At 39.4% G+C, this 17,128-nt stretch overlaps 2 protein-coding genes across 4 annotated transcripts in view; both read right to left on the reverse strand.

Annotated features, from left to right (window-relative positions):
- LOC310696250 (uncharacterized protein) overlaps nt 1-17,128 on the reverse strand; it is a 960,839-nt gene that overhangs the window by 168,445 nt on the left and 775,266 nt on the right. The gene's annotated exons all lie outside the window — the stretch shown is intronic.
- The window catches only part of FSD1L (fibronectin type III and SPRY domain containing 1 like), a 33,627-nt gene continuing 17,560 nt past the window's right edge, over nt 1,062-17,128 (reverse strand). The window contains exons 6-14 of one of the 3 annotated variants that reach the window (XM_083481509.1): nt 16,973-17,094; nt 15,423-15,632; nt 14,998-15,096; nt 11,298-11,427; nt 9,484-9,516; nt 7,386-7,486; nt 6,105-6,356; nt 5,869-5,957; nt 1,062-4,721 (exon numbers count right to left, since the gene is read on the reverse strand). In XM_083481509.1, the coding sequence (XP_083337635.1) occupies nt 4,599-4,721; nt 5,869-5,957; nt 6,105-6,356; nt 7,386-7,486; nt 9,484-9,516; nt 11,298-11,427; nt 14,998-15,096; nt 15,423-15,632; nt 16,973-17,094 (1,159 nt within the window). In that variant the 3' untranslated portion in view covers nt 1,062-4,598. The remainder of the gene's footprint in view (nt 4,722-5,868; nt 5,958-6,104; nt 6,357-7,385; nt 7,487-9,483; nt 9,517-11,297; nt 11,428-14,997; nt 15,097-15,422; nt 15,633-16,972; nt 17,095-17,128) is intronic. The other 2 variants (XM_083481511.1, XM_083481510.1) reach the window with 2 other exon arrangements.

Consider the following 17,128-nt stretch of genomic DNA (forward strand, 5'->3'; position numbering starts at 1 on the left):
AGGAGACACCACCACAGCCCTACTTTAAAAGCATTGCAAGAGATAAAATACTGAAACAGATTAAAATTACTTAAAAGTTTCTAAGGTAGGCTTATCTGGACAAAAAATTTCCGGAGGCATCAAAAGGAGCACAGCAAAGGAGCCTGCTTTATTTCAATAGGCAGAGTTTAAATTTATCAGGTGAGGTTGCAGCGCAAGGACTGGAAATGCTATTTGTAACAACTATTTGCAAAAACAAAACCCACACCACCATGCAATCCTAGCAGCTGTTCTAAATTCAGGTCAAGCAGGACAGCTTCATCCTAGGCTAAAAAATGGAAGTGTCTAATCTACACTTCATTATTGACAAGCTGTGCCATAAGTGTGGTAAAACAACAACAACCCGCTTGGAACTAAATTGATTTTTCTCATCTGAGAGCTACTGGAAGGCTGATCCAGCACTACCACCATACAAATATATGGTTCCCCAATACATATCTTTAAAACAGTTAAGCCCTATGTCTGAAAAGATTGAATATGAACACAGCAGCCTCATTGGCAATTACTATTAGCCCAACAATGTTTCGGTTGTTTCCCCTTCACTGTTACCTATGCTACTACCAATAGCATTATATATATTAAGTGCCAGATCAATAACTCACATACATTAAAGACAGCAAGTGTCACTCTATTTTCAGATAGTTGCCCTCTCTAGTGAAAGAATTAAAAGGTGAAGGAATAATTTGACTAAATATTACTAGCCTCCCTGTTATCTAAGTTTGCTTTATACGTCTGCTAAAACCGCCCAAGAGTTACAGCATTTATATTGTTTTTCAGGCAGGCCTCCCAAAGCAGTTTACATAAACATATTTTATTGTAACTTCTAATACATACAGATATAAATATATGAGAACGACTTGTTTGTTTAGGAAAAGCTGTTACTGCTGCTTCTCCCCTCCCAAGGCAAGAACCTCCAGAGGCCCTTGTTTCCCCAGCAATGTTCAGGCAAAGATCTTCCATACCCAAAGAAAGCCACTTCTCTATAGCATACTATCCTCAGAAAAAGCACGACAAAAGATGTATACGAGTTTTCAAAAGTTTATTAATACAAAACCCCTGCAAGATGTGTTTGACTTAAAGACACAGCAAATTAAAACACTCCATGGGCTCTAAGGCACCCCAGTTGTACAGTGTTGTGGTAGGTAGGGTTGTTGTCCGAGGGTACTTGACAAGGATGAAGAGCAAAGCACTGGGTACCTGAGGTCAGTGCACAATTTCCCCATTTAGGAAGTTCAGTGTGACAGCAGAATATCAATATGCTTTCTTATCTCAATACCTTACACTAGGAGAGTAATGATAAGAGCCATTTTGAAAAGGCACATGCAGAGGTGTTTTACCGGTGGTGAAAACGAGCATCCCACTTGCAGAGAGAAGCCGCTGATTTGTACAGTACTAAGGGAGGAAAACGCGGCTTAAGTTTCCCTTTCAAGTCAGTAGGCTTCCAGAACACTTCAGTTTAATTCCAAGGACAAAAGTAACGACCAGAAAATATAGAGTCAACCAAGTCTGCCAACCGCATAGTAACAAAGTCAGTTGATATACCACAAAAAGTTCTCACTTGCATAATTAAAATGCCAACATTTGCCGAATTAGTTTGCCTCAAAACTGTTCCTACATCACAGAAAGGAATCTGTCCTAAGAGACAAGGGAGAGAACAATATATAGGAGTATTTCTGCTTCCTTTAATAAAAGGAGAATGTATTATGTTCATTACATAGCCCTCAAACTTAAACTGAATTATTAAGACTGTATTGTAGTCACTGTATAACCATTCCACTCTTACACCCTTAAAATACCATTCATAATACGGTTTTGTGACTTGGGCTTTCAGCTGCTCTTCAAAAACCTCTAAGCAGATTCACATAGTTTTGGATTTAAACCCAATTGTGAATTACATTTGCTACTTTATTATACAAAAGGGAGTCAAGTTGTGTTACATGATTATGTCACAGTAGACAATTCCATAATTTCTGTGAACTAAATTAACAATACACATTTTCTTCTTGCTGTAAATATACAAAAAAACCACCTTTCATTAGCTACAAATACAAAAATACTTCAAATTTTACAATGAGTAAGCAAACAAATTATATACACACTATGCCTTGTTTGTAACCAATCTAGCATATCTACCTGAAGAGTAAACACAATCAAATAATTGTTTTGCTCAAAACCATCAAACTGAGTAATTTGCTTTGCTCAATTGCACCAATTTCTGCATGCTTGCCACAGAATGCAAACCTATCAATGTTGTTAGTTCAAGTTTCATAAACAATATCTAAAGTGCTTAAGGCATTTCCTCGTGTCACCATACTCTAATTCCTTAAACTGATATGGAACTACCCAGCTGGGCAGCCAACAGAAGCACCTATGCCTCAGATTGTTCCACTAGCAGTAATGTTCCTCCGAGAAGGATAACCCACCACTCCAAATGTATGTTTCCCAATACATGTCAAACCTCTAAACACTAGTACTGCATCTGGAATAAATATTGCAGATCCACTGAGTTGTGGAGAATTCACAGAGATGCCTGCATAATTCAGTAGAACTTGCAACTGTGAAGTATTCAGTCGATTCAGAGTCTGGATCACACTTGACAGTCAGCAGATGCAACCATTTTAAGACAGTTAAGTGCCTCTATTAACTGTACATAGAACAAAGGCCTTGCTCCAAAATATGTAATTCCGAGAGTATAGCAGCTTGATTCTGACTAGTTAGAAGCCCATTTATACTGGTCAAAGCATCATAAAGGTATTTACCACATTATATTTTCTTCCTAGAAGTAGTTGGCATGTTATCTGCATTGGGCATAACAAGCCAGTTATCAAAACATCTTTATTTCACAAATCAAATATGCAAAGAATTAAAATGTGAACTTAAGTGCTGCAAATACAAAGGTATACGAAGCAGAACTACATGAAGGGTCTTACAGAACAAACACATCATTACAATGGGATAAATACTGGGTTCCTTGATTGTTAGAAAACATGGTAAGACTAGGTAGAACATGGTATTTAAGGAGTTCTTAGAACATGAGACGTTTTACTGTGATTTGCTACTCTTTTGCAAGAGGGACAATGGAGTAAACAGATTGGATTAGCGTAGCCATTCAGCGATTCTGAGGAAGCAATTTACATGGTTCAGTTGGGAAAGTTGAACATTCAAACTCAATTCTTAACACTTCAGAGACAACTGCAGGTATTCATTTCTCACAAGTGAAAAATGCTCAGATGCACTTTATTAAAAAGTTTGCTTCTTACTATTCTGTGAAATTTCTCGAGTGAGACCAGTAGATCACAGAATGTAAAAAAACCCAATACCCCCAAAACCCTAGTATCAGGTTCTATGATGGAGAAATTAATAGGGAACCACACTCAAAATGTTCAAAGGTTGGAAGTTACCATAAAATCTGAACATGCCATCTACATTCTTAATATATGCTTCCAACATCATGGAGGAAACTCAGAACTTATGGAGCCTTTAAAACTGGAATGTACAATCCACTTTCAAAATCTACAGGAAAAGTGCTTTAGAGGTTTGAAGATAACATCATTCCGAACATTAACCATGTTACAAAACTAAGGTGTCTGATGCATCTAGCAGTTGACTAGGTACAGTATATTATTTTGAGCCTCTGGAGCAGTTTTCAGGGCACAGCCTAGAAACTAAAGATGTGGCAACAAGCCATTAGCTTACAGATAAGAATGGCTGGCGAAACATGACTTAATTCTGAGCATACACTTAACCTCAAAAAAGTGTACCATGTGAAGTACACACTGAAACTGGCTGACAATACAAAAAATGGGACTTAAACTGCCTCATTACTGAGCTCAGGTGATTTAACAGAGGAAAATGGAAGCACTTCGAAAAGCTCCTTAAGCTGACTGGTCAGAAATACTACAATCTCTTCCATTCCTCAAAGCATTTTTCATGGTTAATGGACACTGTCCAAATACCAGTTTAAAATACACGACTTGAGATGACTGTGTAGTTCTCGGCAATGTTATTCATGGTGCCCAACTGCGTAAAAACTACCTTGAATCAAAGGACAGTGATCAAAACCTAAGTATTTGTACCACACACCACCACCTTTTCATTACACTGAGTTATGGAAAGTTAGACTGGCTTTTTTAGATGGCTCTCATTTTTAAAGCTTCTGTGTATTACCCTCCAGCTCATCTCCTTTTCCGGGGTCAAGGAGTGAGTGTTAGAAACCTAGAGAGAAGAAAAGCAAGGAAGGCCTTTTAGACCAAGATCATACTTGCCTTTGTTGCGTGTTATACTGAAGTTATCTGTCAAGAATCCGTAAGACAAGTAGTCAAACTTAGTCTAACAGTAGTAGATAGCTACAACCTCAAATACCCAATTCTCTTTTTTAAAAAAGATCAGTCTATTTTCCTATTACACTGCAGATTCACAGTACACTCCTGCTAACGTTTTGGTTCAGCCCCACTAGTGGTGCTTAGGCCTCAGAAGTAGCAGGAACACATTAAAGCATTGCTCAAAAGCTCTTTGAGTAACACCTGCAAAGAAAAAGCAGTTAACATGAAGTGAAAATATCATTGGGCAACATTGGTTAGGCTGCTGGCTGAACCGCTTAATCCATTTTCGCTCTTCTGCAGTGTTTTCACGGCACTTGGCACCTGCAGTCCTGTTGTCAAGGTGAGACCACCACACCAAACCTAGAAAACCGATATATAAAAGATGAGGGGTCATCAGTGCTCTCTTCTTGCTCAAAGTCAATTAAAATCATGGCAATCACTGTACATCACAGCATTTTTCTGTCTGTCCCTCGAGTATGTTGAAACCCCTATCTTCTCTATAACTGTCCCTTTTTCACCAAAGAGCTGACCAGGGGAACAGTGAGAATGACAATGATTAACAGTGTTGTCACTTTTTGAAAAATTAAGAGGCTCAAATCCAGTTTAGCCAGAGTTATATTTTGAAACAGTTGCTCTGAACTGCTTAAAAGGTGTCACCTTTTCTACTTTTAAAATCTACTGTAAATATAAAAATAAAACTCAGGTGAGGAAATTCTCGCTATCTATATAGAGAGGAGGCTGACAGTTTAGCATTTTCTTACGTTTCTAACACAAGGTGGGGTGGGAAGTCTAGTTTCAACAGTGTTCTATATTACACTCTAGCTCCCATTCAAGTTCGTTTTAAGGCAGAAAAATTCACAACCCTACTTTAAAAACATACAAATGTTAAAATACTAAAACAGATTAAAATTACTTCAACTTTCTAAGCATCTGGGTAGGCTCATCTAAACAGGAGAAGGTCTGTGATGTATATTCAGAACAAAAACAAAATTCTGCTCCCAGGCAATTTTGTGTAAGTTATGCACATTGTTTTGCAGCTACGAGGGCTAGAGTTATAATACATTGCTTTTTTAAAAAGTGTAAGCTAGAGATTTTCAGGGATCTGCACATCTTTGTCCTCCTCCAAATACTGCTGGACTCCAACTCCCATCAGCCCCAGACAGCACAGGCAAAGGTCAGGGATAATGGGAATTACAGTCCAGGAACATTTGAAGGGTCACAGGTTAGAAACCTGCATTTCCCCATTAGAGGTTTCTCTTCTTCGGGCATATACAGAGCCCTGGAGCTAGTCATCAAAGTGGCTGCCAGTTTTTCCTTGAGCAACCAAGTTTAATAAGCATATAAACATGTTTAGAGGTCAGACAGTGACACATCAATAACCCAAAAGCATCTGTGGCATTCAATGCGAGTCTTTTCCACATTATGAAATTATTCCTAAAAGTAACTGTAGAAAAATAGCCCTTTGAAGCAGAAATGATGGAATGAGTTAAATTAGGTAGGTACTGACCATGAAACCGGGTAGTAGCGGCTGGGTGAATTTTGTTTTGAAGGTGTACAACAACTGCTTTGAGCTTGCGTTATAGAAAGAGAGCTGACCTGAGGAGAGAAAAGCATGTTAATACTTCTAAAAGAGTTCAGCTTATGTGTAACATTTGTCTTTTCCTTAATACATGTTTTCAGAAGGTAAAGGAGTAACACTTATTTCAGCTCTCTCATGCATAGTTCTGAGGACTCCCAAGTTACCTCCATCAAAGTCGCAATAGACTCCTATCCTGTCTGGAACCAGGACATCTAGCGATTTTGCTTTGTTGTTGTGTTTGGCTGCAAATGTAGTCTGGAGCCAGTTGTTCACATGCACACACCAGCTTGTATTAGTCTTCCCTAGCTGGTCAAATTTCCCCAAATTTTTATACGCTACTCCCACACTATAGGATTTGCAATCCTTCTGGGCTTTCACTTCCCAGTAGTGTTGCCCATTCTCAATAGTAGTATCTCCTGTAATGAAACAGAGAAGGAACAATGAACACTTCCAAGCAAACTTGTGCTGCCTAGAGCTCAAGAGAAAACACAAATTGTTCAAGGATAAGACCCATAACTGATTGAGTAGAGATTTCATTAGCCAGTGAAAATCCCCAATCTTTTTAGTGTTGTAGAAATCGGGCAAAGGGAACCTTTGGCTCTCCAGATGTTGCAGAACTATAACTCTCAATATCCCCAGCTGTGCTTGATAAGAGTTGGCAAGAGCTGTAGTTCAACAACATGGGGAGAGGACCAAAGGTTTCCAACTCCAGTGCAGATCATAATGATAAAAACTAAGAAAGCTTATCCTCCCCCCCCCCCCCGAAAAAACCTTTCCCACAATGCACAAGACAAGGAACTCATAAGTCACTTACTCTCAGTTGCTAGAAATATCATAACCAGACCCTGGAAGGACCTATCAGGAGTGAACATACACCACTGGTACCAAAAAGTATGGGAAACTGCCTTACCAGAAAAATTAACTAGCATGGGGACAAGCAAAAGAGGACACCTTCGCCCCGGTGTGGCTTCCCTTTACCACATATACAGCACAACAAGACAATAACCTACCCCCCACATACAAATTAATATGGCTAATCTGGACACAACAATCCTGTGCCCCCCCCAAACAAACCATACTGCAACCAACCAAACGCAAGCAAGCAAACTTTGGGCCCTCCCATATCTCAACATGACAATAAAAACCCTCAAATAATTATATAAATAAAGGACCTACCCACGAGATGCTGCCCCAAAAACTCTGCACTATACAATAGAATGAAAAGACCTTTATCCTCCTCAACCCTCTTCCTCTTTTCTCCCAATGTCTATGGAAATAGTGTCTCACACCAAATGTAAACAAACTGAAAAGGATTTTATGAATTGAAAGTGGAGGTGCTATATCTACTTTTCCTTGTGTGTGTGTTTTTTGTATCACAAAAAATTAATAAAAACTAATTTAATAATAATAATAATTTATAAGTATTATTTCTTTAAAAACCTTACCCAACACTGTGTACGATTCCCCAGTAAATCTATCTCTGCTGCCCCTTATCAAAGGTGAACGTGAGCTAACAGATGATCGCTTTGGGGAAGGAGTTCCACTTCTGTAAGATGACAAGAAATGAGTTTGTTCTGAGCTGCAGTATGCAACCATGACTACAACAGCATACAAGCAAAGGCAAGTTAGTATTTTTTAAAAACAGTTTTAGACTGTTTCACAGAAGCATTTATGGTCACGGATGGCTCACATGCTGTTAGAGGGGTCTGTTCCGGTAGCCATGCTGAATGTCTCTGTATCTATACAAATAGCCATGCACAGAAGAGGCTACCAGTAGAAGAAGAAAAAAACATGCTAAGACAACAGAAAAGTTACTATTACTGAAGACTAGGAGGGATATGTGCAGGATAGGAATGAGTGAACTTGAAGTGTAATTCGGGGGGGGGGGGGAAGTGTCCCGTTGATCCAATTAGAAATGAGTTATTTTAAAATAAGATAGAAACCCAGTCCCAATACATTAGCCATTTTCCCCACACCTCTGGTGGCATGAATGTTGAAGTGGCATGAATATAGCAGATATAGCATTTACTGTTTTCAGAATGAAGTTCTATTGTGAATTCTTAAGACATTTAAACGCAACACTGAAAAGGCCTTTGAACAAACGAAACGTATTAAAGGATAGTTACTTACCAAAAGAAAAAAAGAAATAAGTGAAAGCATGAAAAGACAGCAAAGCCAAGAAATTAAAAGCATATATTTGGGGGGGGGAGAGGAAGGGGACACACCACAGTGTTTGACCCTACTCCAAGTACATTGTTACTAGGAAGCCTACTACTTTCTGCTTTCTATCATAAAAGCAACACGTTAGGTTCGCTGCCAGGTTATGTAGAAAAATAGCATGTTTGTTCAAGAGATGCTGCAATTGATACAAGGAAGGCACAAACTCAGAATAACTTCCCACTTCCACCAGATCTACCAAAATGCTGACATGCTATTTTTCAGGTAAGTGCTCCAAGTTCCCTTCACCAGGAAGATGTCCTTAATATTAGCAGCCTTTACAGGTACACAATTGAATTTAAAATATTTTATATTTGGTACATTTGAAGACATGATTCAATACAAGCCGAATTCTCTGCGTTTAATTGTACTGTTGCAATGCCAACATGCATGCTGGTTTTGTTTTGATAAGCCACTGTGGAACTAACTAATGCAATTTCTATGGTGTTTTATCTGTTCATGTAACATCAAAGAATAGAAAGTTCTTTGGACAACGTGCATTCTCAAAAGAAAAACACACATTGTAGTTGCAAAATGCCAAAATACTTGTTTGGCCTGGAAACCCAGTCTGACTTCTAATTCTGTATGCCTAACTCAAGTGCCTGCATCTCCAGAGGGAAGAATACACAAGGGCTGAAATCTATACTGCAGGTGATACACGGAGACCAAATAGCCTTGTCCCCTTCTCCAGTAATGCTACAAAAACAAAGCATCATGCTGCAAAATGATCCTCCTCACTTGATTGGCTACTACTTGCAGAGGCCAGGACCAATAAGTGCAAAAACTCAACGCTCCTTCTTGAAATAAAATTACTTAATGCAGAGAACGTAAGACTGAGAGAAAAAAACCAGAATCTGCCTTTAAAGATTGTGAAGGATTTCTGTATTTAAAGGATGCAGTTATGTTGGTTTAGTACTGGAAGAATCAAACATCCCCATTTATTACTACAAAGTGACAGACTAGGCCTATGGTCCCATTACAACTGGGGACACAGCCCAGTGTGTACCATAAAATACCAAGAGGCATTAGCTTGTTGGCAACTGGTGCATTTTACGCTGCCTAATTTTAGTGTTAGCGGTTCTCATTTCTGGAAATTATCAAAACTTATATACAGGCTTGGTGATTTTACAGAAAGGCAGTTTGAACGGTAAATACAAAAGATGACAAATAAGTGGGGGAAAGAAGGATCTAAACAACAAACAGTGGCTTGTCTACTGGTAAAGGCTGCTGGATTGATTCATGCTAACTCTAGAGAGCAAGAATTGAAAGGAAAATATTGGAGAGTAAAAAGCTGAACCCTATGGCTATGAAGAGGCACACTGTCACCTTGTATTGTTCTTCAGAAGGGTAATCTGGCAACTGTCAGACAAAAATAAGTAATTAAAAAGCTACTTCGTGGCTACACACAGACTTATTTTTTTAAAAAAAATATTAGTATTTAAAACCACTTCAAAACTGTTCTGATAACTATTAATAACTGTATGCTGTTCACAGACTTACAAACAGAAAACACCCACTTGCTTACAAATTGAAATGTAACCAAAATGGTTTAAGAAGTCTGCATAAAATAGGTTTGGAATCTATTAAACCCTGTTTGAGTTTTATAGCCTTTTTACCTCTTGAACTTAATGTGTTACCAGCTCCCTGTTCACAGCTGGGGTGGGGGTGACATGAAATACGTTCCTATTACTGAGACTACGGGAGTATAAAGTTTCCAAGGCCTGGAGTCTCCTCCTCCCTCTTACGGAAAATACTTCCTGGGAAGTAAAAAAGTGGCCTGGGTATTTGGAGTCGGCAATAGCTCACTTGACAACAATACATCTACTTGCTCCCAGACAATCCTATTCCTATAGTATAGGAGAGCACATCCCTGTCACCTATGAACCGGCAATACAGTGGTACCTTGGTTCTCAAACAGCCTAGTTGTCGAACAAATCAGCTCCTGAACACCAGTTTGCGAACATTTTCCAGAAACTGAACTTCCGACGTGGCTTCCGCTTGAGTGCAGGAAGCTCCTGCAGCCAATTGGAAGCCATGCCTTGGTTTTCGAATTGTTTTGGGAGTCAAACGGACTCCCGGAACAGATTAAGTTTGAGAAACCAAGGTACCACTGTATTTTGGTATGTGGCAATTGTGGAAGCTTACGGTATGCCAACAAACCCCCAACATTTAAATCCACCTTGGAGGAGGAGAGGACAGAGAGTGAAGAAAGAGCCGTGAGTGGAGACGGAGCCTTTCCCCATCCTCAGGACCCTCTGGGAAACTCAACTCAGCTGGGTGGGGAGAGAGCAGCTGAATGGGACACAGGATGAGAGTGAGGATGTGCCAGAAGGAAAATGAATTGATATTGATTCATATATGTTAGTAACTTTGTACTAATGTAACCTTTTCATATGTAACTGCGATTTTGTAATATTTTGTTTAATTGGCTGTCGCTGCTCCTTTTTTTGTACTGCACTTAATATAGGTTTTTAATATATTAAGTGGTGTAGAAGTTAAATAATCTATTTGGACAACAGAAATTATTCTTTAGACCAACACAATCATCTCAGAAAAGCTCCCCAACAGATTTTGTTTTTACAGGCCAGACTTTCTAACTTGCTAGAAATATATCAAATGATTTTTTGTAAAAAAAAATAATCATTTGATAAATTTCATTTTTCTAATTTACATAGAAAAAGATGCTTCTAGAGAGCTCATGATTTGTGCATAGGTCATACGACTGAATCACATAAGGGCTAAATACTTAACCCTAAGAAGAATATGACTGCTAGTATTATTTTTCAGCAGGGGGAATTGTTTTTAGTAATGTACCCATGTTAGGGGAAAAACAAAACCAGAGCTACCTTGCAACACTGTCAATTTTTCCAGAAAAAGAAATTCCCCATTTCCAACACAGGTTTCAAGGTTATTCTCTTCAATAGATGCCTCAAAACTTTACCAGCAAGTATGCTATACTGCCAAATACATTAAGTTTAGTGTGAATAGATTCATTAAGTTTATAGCAATATGAATAATCTCTTTTGCACAGGAAGACTTCCTACCTGATAGACCAAATTTATATTTGCTGAAACAGCCTTTAAATATGACATCTACAAGTTAACTTGATTTGATCGGAGGAGCTGCTCAGTTTCCCTTACCTGCCTTTGTTCTCTTTTCCCTTAATTTTGTTTTCTTGGCTTTTGCCTCCTGTAGAATCCCACTCCACATAGGAATCTTCAACTTTCAAGTTAAGATGAGACGATGAACCATCCAGGTTAAATATAAGAGCTGCCCAGAGAAAAGATGCAGATCAAAAGGTTTGTCACACCTTTTCTGAATGCAAAGAATGAAGAAGTTAACATATTTAGATAGGCTGCCCAGGTTCCCTACCTAAGACAAGTCTACTTCTGATGCTATACTTCTAATTATTGTTTTTTAAATGCTTACTCCACCTGCCTACTTTTATTTTAGAGAAAAATCAGCCATAGTGCCCAATTCAGAATATTGCATCATAGAACCACAGAATTGTAGAGCTGAAGGGACTCCCAAGGGTTCTCTAGTGTAACCCCCTGCAATGCACGTGGCCTGTATGGGAATTGAACCCATAACCTTGGCATGAACAGCACCACACTCTAACCAACTCAGCTAACTGCTGCTTGCTTTTGATCTGGATTGCATGGATTAATATTGCTCCCTCCCACTCTGCTCTGAACCCGCCTCCCCCCCAAAAAAAACACCCTGATATGCACTACAAACAGCACCTTGGGTGCAAACAGTCTGGAAAGTGGTGTTTTCTGCAGTAAAGCAGCACTGGAGCATGTTCTAGATTAGGGGCCCTTGGCTGCTTTGTCTCCAAAGTATGAGCATGGTTTTTGAAAATGCTAACTAATGTCCTGTGCAGTTTGGCCCTTAATTTACAGTGCCAGGGTGTGCATCTTTTTCTGAAAGGCAGAGCCTGTTATAGTTCTCAATTTTAATCTGTGGAGGGGGAAAAATCCGTATGTAGGGCAATTCTTTGTGTTAAGTGTCAAGGCTGTCAGTTTGCCAGCAGAGCTGCACAGCAGGGACGGGGGAGCTGGGTCCAGCCAGGGGACCAGATCATTCTCTCTCCCACTGTCCAAGGGTCCATCTGTCAATCACCTGACATCACAATGCCAGGTGACCTGCTTTTGTTTGCAAGGCTTGAAATCAAACTGAGTAGGTAGAGACACAGCCCACAAAGCAATGCTGATCAGCAGCCCCTGCAAAAACCCTTTCAGCTTAGCTCCACATCTGATATCATATATGGACACCAGGTACTGGGCAAATGGGCATGGCTTGTCTAAAAGGGAGGCTTGCAAGCTTGACATCCCACAGCATTCTTCAAGTAATAGGTTTCCAAAAGTTCTTATGACTAAAGGCAGAATACAACAAGTTATTTTCAAAGCCAACTAAGAGATGCCACTGTAAGCAAGCACGGTAATTTGCTTGGCAGAGCATTAGAAGATACATACAGGTTATAAAAAAAATGTATTAGCATCAAATCTTTCATGGGTGAAGCCAAATGTGTAACAGGCATATATTGAGAGAATATAACAGAAATAGCTACGTTTTACCCAAGAGATATATTCAATAAGCTTTCTAGCTTTTACTGACACTCAGAAAATGACGATGAGGTAGGTAGTAACTCTTCCAGAGAGTTTTTAATACAACAAAGCAGTCAGACTGAGTCACTGCTCCTCGCTGGAATTTGTTGTGGGGTAAATTTAATCTTTGTTACTGCGAACTAAGCAGAATAATTGAGGCTATGTTGCTGTGTTTGCCTTCATTTTTGGAAGCTAAACAATATGTGTCACACTAAACAGACTCTATTCAATTAGAATGCATTAGACACGGTTCTTTAGTATTTCACAGAATACAAGAATTGAAATTCCTCTGTGAAAGGTCAACAGTATGTTTAAGCAATGCCGAACTTGATGATTCTACCAGGCAAATGCTCACTAAGAGCACTGTAAACGCATGGTGTTTTGAAGGTCAACTAGAAATGCTCACCTATCACCAAAATGGGAATAAGGTACAGCTCTAAGAGTGGCATACGTTGAAAAGGCTTGAATAGTTCCAGCTGTTATATAGCAGACATGGAAAGTTTTCCTAATGCCCAAAGATAGTAGATGTGAAGCTGAGCAATGCAACTCCCTAAAATGTATGGCAATAGTTCTAATTTTAGAAGTGCAACATTTGGTGATACAACCCATTACAAATATACATCTGCAAGCTCATTTGCCGACAAGCCAAGTTCTTTTTAAATATGGAGATTGTTATGGAGATTGTTGCCTTGCACTCTGTTTTTGCCTTGCTAGGATTATAATCCAGTGCTTCAAAGATGTCCTCTGACTTAAAAATTAAGAATGCTTTTTAATACACTACAGTAGCAATTTACCACTAAAAGCTTTCTAGAATTTTTCTTTCACCAATGTGCAAGTACAGAGACACAACTGGTAATTTCATACGGCATAAGTAAATTGATCTGACTGATCTGTGCACTAGCCCTCTGCTGATGACATCTTTAGCACACTCACATGCAACCCAGGCTTGTACAAGTTGTCATAAATTGAAAATAAATCCCGAAGCTGGTTGGGAGAACTGAACCTTATACTAGTGGTGCACTTTGCAAGCCACTCAATGACATCATTAAGAACACTTCTCATCTACTGGACTACACTGGCAGTGCTTCTGCATTTCAATGAATTGTCCTGCTATTTTTAAAAAATATAAACATTAAAATAAATGAGCAATATCCGATCTGTGGGCAAACAATCTGCAGCTTCTTGACTTTTCTGAAGAAATATCCTGAGCATGATTCAATATGCTGGGAAGCTGTTTGCAACACTTCTGATAATATTTATGCAGCCATATTATGCCACTCAGGTGGAACTGGTGATATATGTGTTTATGTCACTCACAGGGTGAAAGGCATTTTAAGAATCAGCAGAACATAAGGTTTCAACGCTTATGACAGAAAATGATCCCAATCTCTATCATGGGATAGGAAGAAAAGGTACCATGCTCTTCACTGTTATATCAAATGCACCAATATGAGGCCATAGCAGGATAAAAGTCTGAGAAAGAATCAGGCACATCAGCAAAAAGCCATGTTGTTTTACCCGTCCTCAAGTAAGTGAGCTAACAGTGTGAATCTGCTTTGGCAACATATTCCAGTCTGCAGCACTGAGACTTCGTAAGATGGCAAGAAAGCCACTGATACCTCCCTAGCAGCTGACTAACTTGCAGCCCAGGAAAGCTAACAAAATCTTACTACTGTTTTGGCTCAAGTATCACACCAAGAAAGCTAAAAAAAATTATTGCTGCAGGGCCACAAACAAATCCGCCTCACAATTGCTATCAAAGTGGTTAAACGGTTGCATGGCTTTAAATTGATGGCTTAAAATTGGTAAATTTTTGTCAACTGCGTATCACAGCAGAGTTAGTTAGTGAAGGGGTTTAGGATGAAAAATCTGCACTGTTTATCAAGTGGGAGTGGCACTATTTAGCCCTTCCATCTCTAATCAGTGCCATCTCCCTATGCTAGAATTTGTTTAGAAGGCGTATGTGCCCTCAGGTTAATGTTTCTCCTGGTACCATGTCAACAATTTTAAATAGCAGCCCTTTAGACAGTGCAAATACTATAGTCCTCTGCTTCAATCCTTTCTTCCAATTCACTTAAACCGGCTTTTGGGCCTAAGGACTGGAGGTACATTAAGGTACACAGCTGCTGCTCTAAAACAACACTGTACATTTTATAGCCAAGATGGCATTTGAGCATGCATTTCCTATATTCAAGCCACTATATGGTCCTAGTTCTTAGCTATCCAGTTTTACCTTTCGTCTCTAAAGTCACTGGATCAGAATAATCCCCAGCCACGGCCTTGTTGCAAGCTCTGACACGGAAGTTCATGTATTTTGAGTCAAACCTCAGACCTGAAAAAAAGAAGGTCTTCAGACATCCACTACCATTAAAATGAACACACACAAAATAGCACTATAAAGGAGGAAAGGTATATGTATACTGTTTTAAAGTGCTGCTTCTCCCAAGCTACAGACAAATTTAAGTACTATATCAATATTAGCTGAAGTCGAGGAAAGTGAATGGGATCAGATCTCCATTTATCATGCTGGGAGTGCAAAACATTTGCAAATGCGGGCTTCACATTAGATGGAGCTGACATTAAAAGATTCCCATGAAAAAGTATGAAGCTCATGTTACAACTCAAGTCAACTTGGAGGGAACAGAAAAATAAAATTACCCGATAATGTATATTCAGTGCCCTTAATGTAGTCCACAGATTCCCAGCACCTCTCGTCCTTTATTCGAGGAAGCCCATCAAAGTTGGTTTTCCTGTATTCTAGTATATAGTGATCAATTTTGTTGTCTTCTTCTGTCATTTGCCATGAAATCGTTACAGAGTTGTCAGCCACAATACAATCTGCTAGGACTATCTCTGGAGCTCTGGGCACTGTTAAGGAAATAAAACAGATCACTGGTAAACTCAACTGCCACCCACATACTGATCTTGTACTCTTGGCAAGATCCAGATGGGTGAGCTAAGATTAAAAACAAAATCCTATGGCTAAGGTCTGACCTGATCACTTTTATGTACTGCCCGATCCTATGCATTCATATTTATAATTAAGTCCAGTGGGATGGCATGTACACAGGATTGCAGTTCCAAACTATGTGCATTCATTCTGTGATGAGTCTTAAAGTGTTTTTGCCTGCCTTAGTTATTGACTTCTGTTTCAGGTTGACCTTTTTAAAAAACGCAATCCAGTAAGGCTTGTGCTTAAGGGATCAAACAGCTACTGGGACAAATATGCAATGCCAAGGAACATTCCCCAAAACAGTTTTAAAGGTTTGGTGTTTGAGTGCCACCATGTGTGAGGAATGCAACATCCAACTCTCATTCTCTCTCACGCACAGAGAGGAAGAGGAGAGGTAGATGGGGAGGAGGGAGAGAGCAAGGTTCCCTACAACTATTATAGCACAGCAAAGTAAGAGTGTCCCCTTCTTCAGGGGTAAAAGCCCCAAGACTTTTAGACTAGCTAAATATTTAATCCCAGAGATTACTATTTTCTCTTAATTGGGAAAGCTGAAAAAGAAGTTTGCTACATTCAAATTCAAACACGGGGTGGATAAAGGTCTGTTTCTGATATACATATTTTTATTTTTTTGCTAGGGAGGGGGAGAAAGAGAAGCAGGAACAATGCGAATCAATAAGTACTTTGACATTCTGGACTGAGGTGTCAGCAAGACAGTCAGTATGAAATGTCAAAAGTTGGGAATGTCAGAAGACTCACTTCGGGTTTCATCATTTAAAGCTGAGCTGTTTTAGCCATCAGTTAGAATTAGTGTCCAATGCAAACACTCAGAACTGCACAAAGTCTTTATACCAAAAGATCCTAAACAATTCATCATCCACAAGATAAAATCAGATTTGAAATCCTGACAGTTTTAATTTGATATTTCAGTACAAAGTCTTAGATTATCCTTGCATGAGCAAACTCAGGCACAAAAATACTACTTGCAAAGTGGCTGTGCAGAGGGAAACCTCTGCAAAAGTACATTTGCAGCACCCCGAGTCTCAGTGGCCCGGAGTGCCTTCCATCAGCTTCGGCTGGTGATCCCACTATGCCCCTATACACCTTTAGGCGGCAGGCAAAAACGTTCCTTTTTAGCCAGGCCTTTGGTTGGTTTGATTTTAAAATGTGGGGGCGGGTTATTGGGTCGTTATTTTGGTTATATATTTTGTGGCAACAGTATTCCAAAGACCTCAATGCTGCGCAGACTTATTTTTACCTGGCAAAAACTTTAGAGCCTGGAGCATATGCCTTTCTTGAGAGAAGTCCACCATCAGGTGCGTCATGTTGTCACTCACTTTGGGTTTCAAGGACAGGCGGAACGCTGGAGCCATTGTGACTCTAAAGGGTAGAAATCAGGTAAAAATCATTCAGG

The sequence above is a fragment of the Podarcis liolepis genome, assembly GCF_965112155.1.
Source record: "Podarcis liolepis genome assembly, chromosome: 17".
Classification (NCBI taxonomy): Eukaryota; Metazoa; Chordata; class Lepidosauria; order Squamata; family Lacertidae; genus Podarcis; species Podarcis liolepis.